The following is a 14,294-nucleotide window of genomic DNA, read 5'->3' on the forward strand; positions in this document are numbered from 1 at the left end:
TACAGTGCACAAGCATCAAAGTGCACGTGTGAAAAAGTTAAAGATACTATACCCACATTTTTTCTTTCATACTTCAGATAGAGCATGCAATTTTAAGCAACTTTCTTTTTTACTCCTATTATCAATTTTTCTTTGTTCTTTTGGTATCTTTATTTGAAAAGCAGGAATGAAAGCTTAGATACTGGCCTTTTTTGGTTCAGCACCTGGGTTGCATTTGCTGATTGGTGGCTAAATGTAGCTATATATATATATATATATATATATATATATATATATATATATATATATATATATATCACTATATAGCAGCATTGTTCCAAGAATGTTATTAATTTACTATTTCTTGCCATCTAGTGCTTCAGACACCGACCTAGGCATTTCTTCAACAAATCATAACATGGGAACAAAGCAAATTGAATAATAGAAGTAAATTGGAAACGTTTTTAACTTGTATGCTCTTTCTGAATCACAAAATATTTTTTGGAAGTTTCATATCACTTTAAAGTGTCACCCTAGGCACAGATCATTTTCTTGTAATAAACAGTGGTCCTGACAATTCTTTATACGGAACACATTTGTAAAAGCATACAAGTTCATGTTTGCACTTTGATTTTTTATATCTTTATATCGTTGATGCAATGGGATAAGTCACATGACTAAAACAATTGTTATTCTCTATCATTTCTGCTTTCCTTTGATTTCAGTCAGTATATGGAGTTTCAGAAGATTCTCAATCACAAAGCCCAGTGCATATGGCATCTCACGTCATTAGAAAAACAACAAAAGATGACTTGCGAAAACAGGTTGGTGTTTAATGCTGCCTCTTTTTTTTAGTAATATTTAGTCATATTTTGTGTAGAACAGTCCCATGAATTAGGGACCAACTGATGTATTAGCTGTTTCAGTTTATCTGCTTTGGGATTTTTATTTGTGTCTTCATTAAAGGGACAGTCTACACCAAAATTGTTATTGTTTAAAAAGATAGATAACGCCTTTACTACCCATTCCCCAGCTCTGCACAACCAACATTGTTATATTAATACACTTTATAACATTTAAACCACTAAATTTCTGCCTGTTTCTAAGCCACTGCAGACAGCCGCTTATCACATGTTTTTTATTTGCTTTTCACAACAGGATCCTGCTAGTTCATGTGGGCAATTTAGATAATATTGTGCTCACGCTTGTGGGTTGTGGATGACACTGTACTAATTGGCTTGAATGCAATTCAATAGATAATTCAATATTAGCCATATGATCAGGAGGCTTAGATACAAGTTAATCACAGAGGATAAAAGTGTATTAATATAACAGTGTTGGCTGTGCAAAACTGGGGGATGGGTAATAAAGGGTGTATCTATCTTTTTAAACAATATCATTTTTGGAGTTTAGTGTCCCTTTAAAGGTATTTTAAAATTATAGAGAAAAAATACCCAATGCTTTCTTCAAGGTAAGTGTCTGTATAATATAGGATAATTTGTTTTAAATAAAAAAGGGGGCAGTTAGGATCTAAGATTAACATTAAGGAAGTGATGAATATGATTATTATTTTTGCAATATACATAGGTTTGTAAAACACAGTGCATGCAGGTATCCAGAATGTATCTGCGGCATGTTGCTTACTCACATTTAATTAGAACTTAGCATTTTTGCAATATATGCTTTTAATCAAATTTGTGCAATTGAAAATGTGTGTCTTTTTAAAGGTATACTTACATGGTAACATTTTATTCTTGATAAACAGGTACATTCAAAAGAAAGAGATAAAGTCTGAAACAAAAGGAAAAACAAACATTTACCTATAGGTGCCACAGTTTATGAAAAATTTATTTAAAACCAAATAAGATAAACAGGGGTAAATCCAATCTTGCATTTTCTCGCACAGTTAAAATAATGTTAAACTCCTTGAGATGGTAAATTATAAATTGTATAAATAAAAAAAAAATTATTTATTTATTTTGTCCCCTTTTCTTGTAATTCTATTATGAAATTGGGAACTTTTCAGTTACTGTTAGAAATGGAAGTGCAGAACACAGTTATATTCCACATAGCCATTGCCTGCACACTCTAGTGACCTATAACTGTCTCTAATTGGCTACAGCTGAGAATGTAACCTAAGTTACAACACGGCAGCTCCTATTGTTTTATAGACACTAAAACTTTATACTTATTTTATCAATATTTAATCAGCTAATGCAACTTTAATAAATACATCTGTAGGTTATTCTCAGACTAATCTTTTCTTTGAATGCTTCATTATATCAAGCATTTATTTAGTGTTTAATATCCCTTTAAAAACACTTCATACTTATAACAAACATGGCATTATATCCATTAAAGGGACAGTCTACACCAGAATTTATTGTTTAAAAAGATAGATAATCCATTTATTACCCATTCCCTAGTTTTGCACAACCAACACAGTTATATAAATACACTTTTTACCTCTGTGATTACCTTGTATCTAAACCTCTGCAAACTGCCCCCTTATTTTAGTTCTTTTGACAGACATCCATTTTAGCCAATCAGAGCTGGCTCACCTGAACTCCACGTGTGTGAGCACAGTGTTATCTATATGACACATGAAGTTGTGAAAAACTGTCAAAATGCCCTGAGAGAAGAGGCGGCCTTCAAGGGCTTAGAAATTAGCATATGAACCTCCTAGGTTTAGCTTTCAACTAAGAATACCAAGAGAACAAAGCAAAACTGGTGATAAAAGTAAATTGGAATATCGTGAAGTTTATTTTGGACTAGACTGTCCCTTTAAATAAGCACAGCACAGTCACCAATATTTAGTGAACTAGTATTTTCTTTGAGTATTTGTATTTTATATACCCCAGGAAAATTACATGACTTTTAAAACCCTTTTTTTTGCATGCAGATTACAAGTAACTTGTTATTTGTTTGTGCCTTGAAATAAATACATTTTCGGTATTCATTTAGCCTTCTCATAAAAAGTAGTCTTCACTAGTACAATGTAAAACTAAGGTGCAAACAAATCAACCATGTGTTAAAAAAAAAAAAAAAACATTTCCCAGTCACTGCCTTCACTAAAAAAAATACCTCCAATATTAGCCCCCATACCTGACCCCCACATCAAGACCCCCAACCTAAACATATCCCCTGCCTTTAAGACCCTCAACATAAATAGATACCTCACCTCAAGACCCCCAGCTAAACAGATCCCCAATGCAAGACCCCACAACATAAGAACTTCAAACCTAAACTAAACCCTCACCTGTAGATCGCCCTTCAACTAAACTAAGCCCTACCCTAAGACCCCCCTAAATCCACTCATCGAATATGACCCCATAAATTATTATTTTTAAAAAAGTTGTTGTAAAAAAAATGACTGAAACAAAATAAACACATTACTGTACAAAAAAATACATTGAAAAATGTTAACCATCTGAAGTCTTCTGTCCAGTGTCTAGCATCTTGATCCAACGTATTCCACGATCCAGTGTTGCATAAGGTCTTCATTATTCTGTCCTTTGATTGGTTATTGAGCCTACAGATACATTTGAGATTTAAAATCTGCCAATAGAATGAGCTTTTAACCTATTTGCTGATATGAACTTTCAAATCAGCCAATAGGAACTGCCATTGATCATATTGGCTCATTTGAAATTCAAATCATATGGCCATGAGTACATTGTCATTTTAAAGGCATAAACATTCACTGTATGTGTGTTACCTTCTTTCAGAGCATAACATTATTTTCTGCACAATTAAGTGGATTTCTAAAAAATATATCATTTTTAATTCTTTTTTTCTTTTTTAGATTAGTTTCCTGAATGTGCAGATAGACCGACATTGTTTAAAAATGTCCAAAGTAGCTGACAGGTAAGCGTTAAATGGAGAGCTGTGTCTCTGCACACCATGCATTTTTTATTAAAAAAATTATTATGGTACAGAAAAGTTGTTATTCAAATGAAATTGTTAAACAAATATAATTGAAGATAAAGGGACATCAAAGTGTAAAAAATGATTACACTTATATATACAGTATAGTGTATATATATTTATATACAGTATATAGTGTATATATAGTGTACACATATATATATATATATACAGTGGGACCTCGGTTAACGCGCGCCTCGGTAAACGAAAAATCGGTTTACGAATTAAAATTTCTGAGAAAAAATGCCTCGGTTTACGAATTTTTCCCGCAATACGAAAAAAAGTGTCCTGGTTTATAGATCCGCCCCCCTGCCCCATGCGTGATTTGGAGCCATTGGCAGAAGATTTTGGAGCCTTTTGGAGCAGTTTTTGGAGCCTTTTTGGTGCATCTCAAGAAGTGGAAAGGTAGGGAGCTGAGCTTGGTTGTTTGCATGCCTTTTACTGTGTGTTCTGCATTCTGGGGGTGATTTCCATGCCAGCTCATGTGCTGTGCATGCCTGTTACAGCTCATCTGCTGTGCATGGCTGTTACAGCTCATCTGCTGTGCATGGCTGTTACAGCTCATCTGCTGTGCATGGCTGTTACAGCTCATCTGCTGTGCATGGCTGTTACAGCTCATCTGCTGTGCATGGCTGTTACAGCTCATCTGCTGTGCATGCCTGTTACAGCTCATCTGCTGTGCATGCCTGTTACAGCTCATCTGCTGTGCATGCCTGTTACAGCTCATCTGCTGTGCATGCCTGTTACAGCTCATCTGCTGTGCATGCCTGTTACAGCTCATCTGCTGTGCATGCCTGTTACAGCTCATCTGCTGTGCATGCCTGTTACAGCTCATCTGCTGTGCATGCCTGTTACAGCTCATCTGCGATTGACTGACCTTTCCAAAGAGTATGGAAGGAGTGCATCCACAATCGGTACAATCCTAAAAATGAAAGAGAAGATTACTGGGAGAGATGCAGCCAAGGGAGTCACCCGGGTCTCCAAGCAACGGCCACCTGTTCTGGAAGAGGTCGAGAAGTTGCTCCTGCTCTGGATTGAACAGAAGCAGCGTGCAGGGGACTCAGTGACCAAGGCGATCATCTGCGAAAAAGCCAAGGCCTTGCATGCTGACCTCCTCAAACAACAGCCAGGAACGTCAGCAGATGCAGAAGGCTTCAAGGCCAGCAGGGGGTGGTTCGAAAGGTTCAAGAACAGATCTGGCATCCACAGTGTGGTCAGGCATGGAGAGGCTGCAAGTTCCGATGTTGCTGCAGCTGAAGATTTTGCTACGGAGTTCCTGGAAGTCATAGTTTCAGAGGGCTACCTTCCTCAGCAGGTCTTCAACTGCGACGAGACTGGACTCTTCTGGAAGAGGATGCCAAAGCGTACCTTCATCACAGAACAGGAGACCTCATTGCCTGGCCACAAGCCGATGAAGGACCGTCTTACCCTCCTGTTCTGCGCCAATGCCAGTGGGGACCTTAAGATCAAGCCCCTGCTTGTCTACCATTCAGAGACCCCACGGGCCTTCAAGAAACACAAGGTGAACAAGGAGCAGTTGAGCGTTTTGTGGCAGTCTAACCCAAAGGCTTGGGTCACACGCCTCTTGTTTGTGAAGTGGGTCAATGCGGTTTTTGGTCCTGCTGTGAAGAAGTACCTTGTGGATAATAACCTGCCACTCAAGGCCATGCTGCTCATGGACAATGCTCCTGCCCATCCTCCAGGCCTCGAGGAAGACTTGCTGGAGGACTTTAATTTCATCAAGGTCATGTTCCTTCCGCCTAACACCACCCCACTACTCCAGCCAATGGACCAGCAGGTCATCTCCAATTTTAAAAAAATCTACACAAGGGAGCTTTTCCAGCGATGCTTTGAGATGACAGATTGCTCAAGCCTCACCCTCCATGAATTTTGGAGAGAGCATTTTGACATTGTGAGCTGTCTGCAGATTATCACCATTGCCTGGGCCGGGGTCAGCCAGACAAACCTAAATTCTGCTTGGCGCAACCTTTGGCCAGACTGTGTTGTAAAACCTGCCTCCAGTGCTTCTGCACCTGCACCAGAGTCAACAGTGTTGGAGGAAATTGTTTCCTTGGGGAGGACCATGGGCCTGGAGGTGACTGAGGAGGATGTCTACGAGCTGGTGGAGGAACACAACCGTGACCTAACCACCGAGGAGCTGGTGGAATTGCAGAAGGAGTCGATGGAGGAGCAGATCGCATTTGAGGAGGAGGAGGAGGAAATGAGTGAGGAACAGCTCTCTTCCACGGAACTCAAGGAGGCATGCCAAATGTGGGTAAACCTACAGACTTTTGTACAGCAGCACCACCCAGATAAGGCTCTAGCCCACAGACTTGTGAGCAGTTTTGACACAGACATCATGTCCCCTTTCCGAGGGATGCTTAAAAGGCGCCAGAGGCAGCAGACAATGGAAAGGTTCCTACAAAAACAGCCTAGACATGAAGAAGAACCTGCTTGTGTTAGTGCTGCCCAATTGCCCTCGTCCTCCTCATCTTCCAAACAGTGTTGAAATTGTTTTGCTATTTTCCATGTTTTCCCTGTTGACGTGTTATTTATGTACAGTACAGTTAAAGTGTACTGTACCATGTTACCAACAGTCTGCCATGTTTTAAAAGTTGATGTGTGATGTTTTAAAACATAAAGTTGGATGTTTGAAATATTATGTACAGTATTTATGCCTTTAAAGTGCACTTTATAAAGAGTTTTAAACAGATAAAATACTGTGTTTGACTTTTTTTTCTCACCTCCGGAACGCATTAATTGGTTTTCAATGCATTCCTATGGGAAACCGTGTTTCGGTTTACGAATTTTTCGAATTACGAAACGTCCCGGAGAACGGATTAATTTCGTAAACCGAGGTCCCACTGTATATATATATATATATATATATATATATATATATATATATATATATATATATATATATATATATATAAAGAAACCGCAGGGACTTGCACTTACACCTCCATAAACAACTGTCAGGGTGTCAGGAAACTAATTTCAGATATGGTAGAAGGAGAATCCACATTCACTGGACTATGGTGATAAATCACAGGTAATGTTTTGGAGCAAACATGCCCCTTCCTCAGACTAACCTCGGCAAAACATGTTACACTTTGACCTAATTTACTCTTATCTGATACATTGTTGGCTAATAGAATGGGAGTAATAATATAGTATACCTGTCTTGGTATATTTCCTGACCTATTATCATAAACTGAATCCGGATTTGGCCACACTGATATCGGCCAAAACAAAACATGATTTAATATTTCTCACAAAATGTTTGATCCAGCAAGTGACAAACATTTTTTTTTAAATAAAGATATATTGTAGACGGTCTGCATATACACAAGTGCTCTTTTATAGAGCAATAAGCTGCATATTACCAGCGAATGTATTATACATTAGATTGAAAACTACTAACGTTTTGGGATGTCATGGGATCAGTAATAAACTAACTTTATGCCAATATACAGTGCTCTTTTGACATATTAACAGTCTAACTATATATTCCATCTGAATGTCTTAACAATATAGACAGTAAAAAATAAGTCCAAAAGAGCCTTAGTAGTTAAAAATGGCAACAACAACAAAAAAACTTTATTTCACATAAATTAAAAATAAAAAGATACATTAAGAGCACAGAGGAGAATGGTTATCCTTGTGACCAACCAGAAAAAACGTCTGACCGGTTTTGGTGTCAAACCACCGTAATCATAGACATAGATTTTCTACACCTGTAGCAGCCCTATATACTGACTGATACACTCTGATTGGTTTAAAAACAAAAAGAAAGGTTGGTCTGGATTTAACTCTTAAATGACTTATTCACAGCTGCACTTGGCATCAACAGAATATTCAAAACACACTTTGAGTCAGAAAAAAAGACATCAGTACTTGTTTAAGCATAGCCCAGAAGTAAGATAGCTACTCTATATATGGTATATTAATACAGAAAACCAGTAAATACTACTTAATTATTATAACACAATGTACATCAGTAAACCATCTATGTCAGGCATGCAATAATATTGTTGTAATCAACTAAGTGACATAGCTATAACGTTGAAAAAATATGTTTATATTTATATGAATCATTACAAATAGGCAAAAGGGGTCTGTAAACCTGTGATAAGAAGAAAGACCAAATATGAATACCTGCATATGCTTTAACCATAACTCAAAGGTGATAAAAATAATGGCTAGGAAGCATCATAATAGGGCAGAGCTGAATATATACAGATTTATCTTAAACTAACCCTATCTCTGCCAGTAATTAATTATGTCAAACTCTGAATTGAAACCTATTGGAACCAAGCTATTCAGCTTGAAGATCCAATAGGTCTCCTGTCTGCAAAGTATAGATAGCTTGTCCCCACCTCTAGGTGGTCTCTGTATCTGCTCTATTGCTTTCCAACTAAACGTGTCCACGTTTTTTTGATGGACTTCCAAAAAATGTCTAGACAGAGCCGAACAGGGACGCTCACCTGAGATGTAGGACAAATGCTCACGAATTCTGGTGCCCACTTCCCTAGTGGTTCTACCTACATATGCTCTTTTACACTGGGTACATTACACTAGGTATATAACATAGACACTCCTACAATTCACACATCCTTTGGTAGGAAACTCCTCACCCATTTGTGGTGATGTAAAAGACTTAGGCCTAGATTTGGAGTTTGGCGGTAGATGGGCTGTTAACGCTCCGCGGGCTTTTTTCTGGCCGCACCATAAAATTAACTCTGGTATCGAGAGTTCAAACAAATGCTGCGTTAGGCTCCAAAAAAGGAGCGTAGAGCATTTTTACCGCAAATGCAACTCTCGATACCAGAGTTGCTTACGGACGCGGCCGGCCTCAAAAACGTGCTCGTGCACGATTCCCCCATAGGAAACAATGGGGCTGTTTGAGCTGAAAAAAAACCTAACACCTGCAAAAAAGCAGCGTTCAGCTCCTAACGCAGCCCCATTGTTTCCTATGGGGAAACACTTCCTACGTCTGCACCTAACACTCTAACATGTACCCCGAGTCTAAACACCCCTAACCTTACACTTATTAACCCCTAATCCGCCGCCCCCGCTATCGCTGACCCCTGCATATTTTTTTAAACCCCTAATCTGCCGCTCCGTAAACCGCCGCCACCTACGTTATCCCTATGTACCCCTAATCTGCTGCCCTAACATCGCCGACCCCTATATTATATTTATTAACCCCTAACCTGCCCCCCACAACGTCGCCGACACCTGCCTACACTTATTAACCCCTAATCTGCCGAGCGGACCTGAGCGCTACTATAATAAAGTTATTAACCCCTAATCCGCCTCACTAACCCTATCATAAATAGTATTAACCCCTAATCTGCCCTCCCTAACATCGCCGACACCTAACTTCAATTATTAACCCCTAATCTGCCGAGCGGACCTCACCGCTATTCTAATAAATGTATTAACCCCTAAAGCTAAGTCTAACCCTAACACTAACACCCCCCTAAGTTAAATATAATTTAAATCTAACGAAATAAATTAACTCTTATTAAATAAATTATTCCTATTTAAAGCTAAATACTTACCTGTAAAATAAATCCTAATATAGCTACAATATAAATTATAATTATATTATAGCTATTTTAGGATTAATATTTATTTTACAGGCAACTTTGTAATTATTTTAACCAGGTACAATAGCTATTAAATAGTTAAGAACTATTTAATAGTTACCTAGTTAAAATAATAACAAATTTACCTGTAAAATAAATCCTAACCTAAGTTATAATTAAACCTAACACTACCCTATCAATAAAATAATTAAATAAACTACCTACAATTACCTACAATTAACCTAACACTACACTATCAATAAATTAATTAAACACAATTCCTACAAATAAATACAATTAAATAAACTAGCTAAAGTACAAAAAATAAAAAAGAACTAAGTTACAGAAAATAAAAAAATATTTACAAACATAAGAAAAATATTACAACAATTTTAAACTAATTACACCTACTCTAAGCCCCCTAATAAAATAACAAAGCCCCCCAAAATAAAAAATTCCCTACCCTATTCTAAATTAAAAAAGTTACAAGCTCTTTTACCTTACCAGCCCTGAACAGGGCCCTTTGCGGGGCATGCCCCAAGAATTTCAGCTCTTTTGCCTGTAAAAAAAAACATACAATACCCCCCCCCCAACATTACAACCCACCACCCACATACCCCTAATCTAACCCAAACCCCCTTAAAGAAACCTAACACTAAGCCCCTGAAGATCTTCCTACCTTGTCTTCACCATACCAGGTTCACCGATCCGTCCTGGCTCCAACATCTTCATCCAACCCAAGCGGGGGTTGGCGATCCATAATCCGGTCCAGAAGAGGCTCCAAAGTCTTCCTCCTATCCGGCAAGAAGAGGACATCCGGACCGGCAAACATCTTCTCCAAGCGGCATCTTCGATCTTCTTCCATCCGGAGCGAAGCGGCAGGATCCTGAAGACATCCAGCGCGGAACATCCATCCGGACCGACGACTGAACGACGAATGACTGTTCCTTTAAGGGACGTCATCCAAGATGGCGTCCCTCGAATTCCGATTGGCTGATAGGATTCTATCAGCCAATCGGAATTAAGGTAGGAATTTTCTGATTGGCTGATGGAATCAGCCAATCAGAATCTAGTTCAATCCGATTGGCCGATCCAATCAGCCAATCAGATTGAGCTCGCATTCTATTGGCTGATCGGAACAGCCAATAGAATGCGAGCTCAATCTGATTGGCTGATTGGATCAGCCAATCGGATTGAACTTGATTCTGATTGGCTGATTCCATCAGCCAATCAGAAAATTCCTACCTTAATTCCGATTGGCTGATAGAATCCTATCAGCCAATCGGAATTCGAGGGACGCCATCTTGGATGACGTCCCTTAAAGGAACAGTCATTCGTCGTTCAGTCGTCGGTCCGTATGGATGTTCCGCGCTGGATGTCTTCAGGATCCTGCCGCTTCGCTCCGGATGGAAGAAGATCGAAGATGCCGCTTGGAGAAGATGTTTGCCGGTCCGGATGTCCTCTTCTTGCCGGATAGGAGGAAGACTTTGGAGCCTCTTCTGGACCGGATTATGGATCGCCAACCCCCGCTTGGGTTGGATGAAGATGTTGGAGCCAGGACGGATCGGTGAACCTGGTATGGTGAAGACAAGGTAGGAAGATCTTCAGGGGCTTAGTGTTAGGTTTCTTTAAGGGGGTTTGGGTTAGATTAGGGGTATGTGGGTGGTGGGTTGTAATGTTGGGGGGGGGGGTATTGTATGTTTTTTTTTACAGGCAAAAGAGCTGAAATTCTTGGGGCATGCCCCGCAAAGGGCCCTGTTCAGGGCTGGTAAGGTAAAAGAGCTTGTAACTTTTTAAATTTAGAATAGGGTAGGGAATTTTTTATTTTGGGGGGCTTTGTTATTTTATTAGGGGGCTTAGAGTAGGTGTAATTAGTTTAAAATTGTTGTAATATTTTTCTTATGTTTGTAAATATTTTTTTATTTTCTGTAACTTAGTTCTTTTTTATTTTTTGTACTTTAGCTAGTTTATTTAATTGTATTTATTTGTAGGAATTGTGTTTAATTAATTTATTGATAGTGTAGTGTTAGGTTAATTGTAGGTAATTGTAGGTAGTTTATTTAATTATTTTATTGATAGGGTAGTGTTAGGTTTAATTATAACTTAGGTTAGGATTTATTTTACAGGTAAATTTGTTATTATTTTAACTAGGTAACTATTAAATAGTTCTTAACTATTTAATAGCTATTGTACCTGGTTAAAATAATTACAAAGTTGCCTGTAAAATAAATATTAATCCTAAAATAGCTATAATATAATTATAATTTATATTGTAGCTATATTAGGGTTTATTTTACAGGTAAGTATTTAGCTTTAAATAGAAATAAGTTATTTAATAAGAGTTAATTTATTTCGTTAGATAAATATTATATTTAACTTAGGGGGGTGTTAGTGTTAGGGTTAGACTTAGCTTTAGGGGTTAATACATTTATTAGAATAGCGGTGAGCTCCGGTCGGCAGATTAGGGGTTAATAATTGAAGTTAGGTGTCGGCGATGTTAGGGAGGGCAGATTAGGGGTTAATACTATTTATGATAGGGTTAGTGAGGCGGATTAGGGGTTAATACATTTATTATAGTAGCGCTCAGGTCCGCTCGGCAGATTAGGGGTTAATAAGTGTAGGCAGGTGTCGGCGACGTTGAGGGGGGCAGATTAGGGGTTAATAAATATAATATAGGGGTCGGCGATGTTAGGAGCAGCAGATTAGGGGTACATAGGGATAACGTAGGTGGCGGCGATTTGCGGTCGGAAGATTAGGGGTTAATTATTTTAAGTAGCTGGCGGCGACGTTGTGGGGGGCAAGTTAGGGGTTAATAAATGTAATACAGGGGTCGGCGGGGTTAGGGGCAGCAGATTAGGGGTACATAAATATAACGTAGGTGGCGGTCGGCAGATTAGGGGTTAAAAATTTTAATCGAGTGGCGGCGGTGTGGGGGGACCTCGGTTTAGGGGTACATAGGTAGTTTATGGGTGTTAGTGTACTTTAGGGTACAGTAGTTAAGAGCTTTATGAACCGGCGTTAGCCAGAAAGCTCTTAACTCCTGCTATTTTCAGGCGGCTGGAATCTTGTCGTTAGAGCTCTAACGCTCACTTCAGAAACGACTCTAAATACCGGCGTTAGAAAGATCCCATTGAAAAGATAGGCTACGCAAATGGCGTAGGGGGATCTGCGGTATGGAAAAGTCGCGGCTGAAAAGTGAGCGTTAGACCCTTTAATCACTGACTCCAAATACCAGCGGGCGGCCAAAACCAGCGTTAGGAGCCTCTAACGCTGGTTTTGACGGCTACCGCCGAACTCCAAATCTAGGCCTTAGAGATCTATATATGGTCACATAAGGTACATGTCCTCCTACCACACTTATATGTACCTGGGCAGTGTAACCAAGAGCTCCCAGAGGTATTCCCTCTTAAAGGGACAGTCTACACCAGAATTTTTATTGTTTTAAAAGATAATCCCTTTATTACCCATTACCCAGCCTTTTTCTACACTTTTCCTCAATTTCTTGTCTCCCATGAGGATGGGCAGATTCTTTTTAATGATCCTGCAAATCTGATCATATTGATTTGAAAAAGAGGTCACAAATCTGGGATGATAGTGATCACTTGACATTTTCCTCTGTTTGGTTTTAGATTCCTCTAAAATCATTGACTCTCTATCCATGTGTTTAACCTCTTTAAATGCCTTATCCACTACCTTTTTGGGGTAACTTCTATCCCTGAGTCTTTGGCTCAAAAGACCACTCTCTTTTCGGAAAGAATCATTGAGTGAGAAATTTCTCTTCAGTCTGATAAACTGGCCCTTTGCAATTCCCCTAATTACGTGTCCAGGGTGGCAACTACGGGCATGAAGCAGGCTATTACCTGCAATTGGTTTGCTAAAAAGCGTGGAAATTACCTGTCCTGTTGAATTAATGCCTCTTAAAGTCACATCAAGGTTATTAATGACCTCCTTCTGCCATTCATAGGTAAAACGAATCCCTATGGTATTATTATTCAGGTTGTTCACAAATTGCTCAGCCTGTTTAAGGTCAGAGGACCATACAATAAGGAGGTCATCAATAAACCTTATGTAGTTGATAATATGTGGGGAGGGGACACCAGTACCTCCATAGACGTGGCAACTCTCCCACCAACCCATGAACAGGTTGGCATACGAGGGGGCAAATTTTGCCCCCATCTCTGTGCCACGTCTCTGGAGGTAAAAGCGCCCCTGAAAAGCAAAACATTTTTTTTTAGACAGTAGTACACTACCGATTACAGAAGTATTTTTCTAAAAAGATGCATGTTTTTTCCTCTTTAAAGGGACATAAAACCCAAAATTTTTCTTTCATGATTCTGATAAAGAATACAATTTTAAACAACTTTCCAATTTACTTCTATTATTTAATTTGCTTTCTTCTCTTGTTATCCTTTGCTGAAAGGTTTATCTCTGAAAGATCAGGAGCAGCAAAGAACCTAGGTTCTAGTTGCTGATTGGTGGATGCATGTATATATACCGATTGTCATTGGCTCACGCATGTGTTGAGTCAGCAACCAGAAGTGCATTGCTGCTCATTCAACAAAGCATACCAAGAGAACGGAGAAAAAATGTTAATAGGGGTAAACTAGAAAGTTGCTTAAAATTTCCTGCTCTATCTGAATCATGAAAGAAAAATTTTAGGTTTCATATCCCTCTAATAATAGATATTAGGGATTATTTTTTCCTACCACCTGGTGGCAGCAGAGTATAATTTTTAGCACTTTCTTGTAATTCATTGATAATTATCATCATTTATGATGGTTAGTTATTCCC

At 38.8% G+C, this 14,294-nt stretch overlaps 1 protein-coding gene across 1 annotated transcript in view; it reads left to right on the forward strand.

Moving 5' to 3' along the window:
- RGS6 (regulator of G protein signaling 6) overlaps positions 1 to 14,294 on the forward strand; it is an 848,561-nt gene that overhangs the window by 752,942 nt on the left and 81,325 nt on the right. The window contains exons 11-12 of the mRNA XM_053697770.1: positions 705 to 803; positions 3,785 to 3,846. Coding sequence (XP_053553745.1) covers positions 705 to 803; positions 3,785 to 3,846 — 161 coding nt within the window. The remainder of the gene's footprint in view (positions 1 to 704; positions 804 to 3,784; positions 3,847 to 14,294) is intronic.

The sequence above is a fragment of the Bombina bombina genome, chromosome 1 (genome assembly GCF_027579735.1).
Source record: "Bombina bombina isolate aBomBom1 chromosome 1, aBomBom1.pri, whole genome shotgun sequence".
Taxonomy (NCBI): domain Eukaryota; kingdom Metazoa; phylum Chordata; class Amphibia; order Anura; family Bombinatoridae; genus Bombina; species Bombina bombina.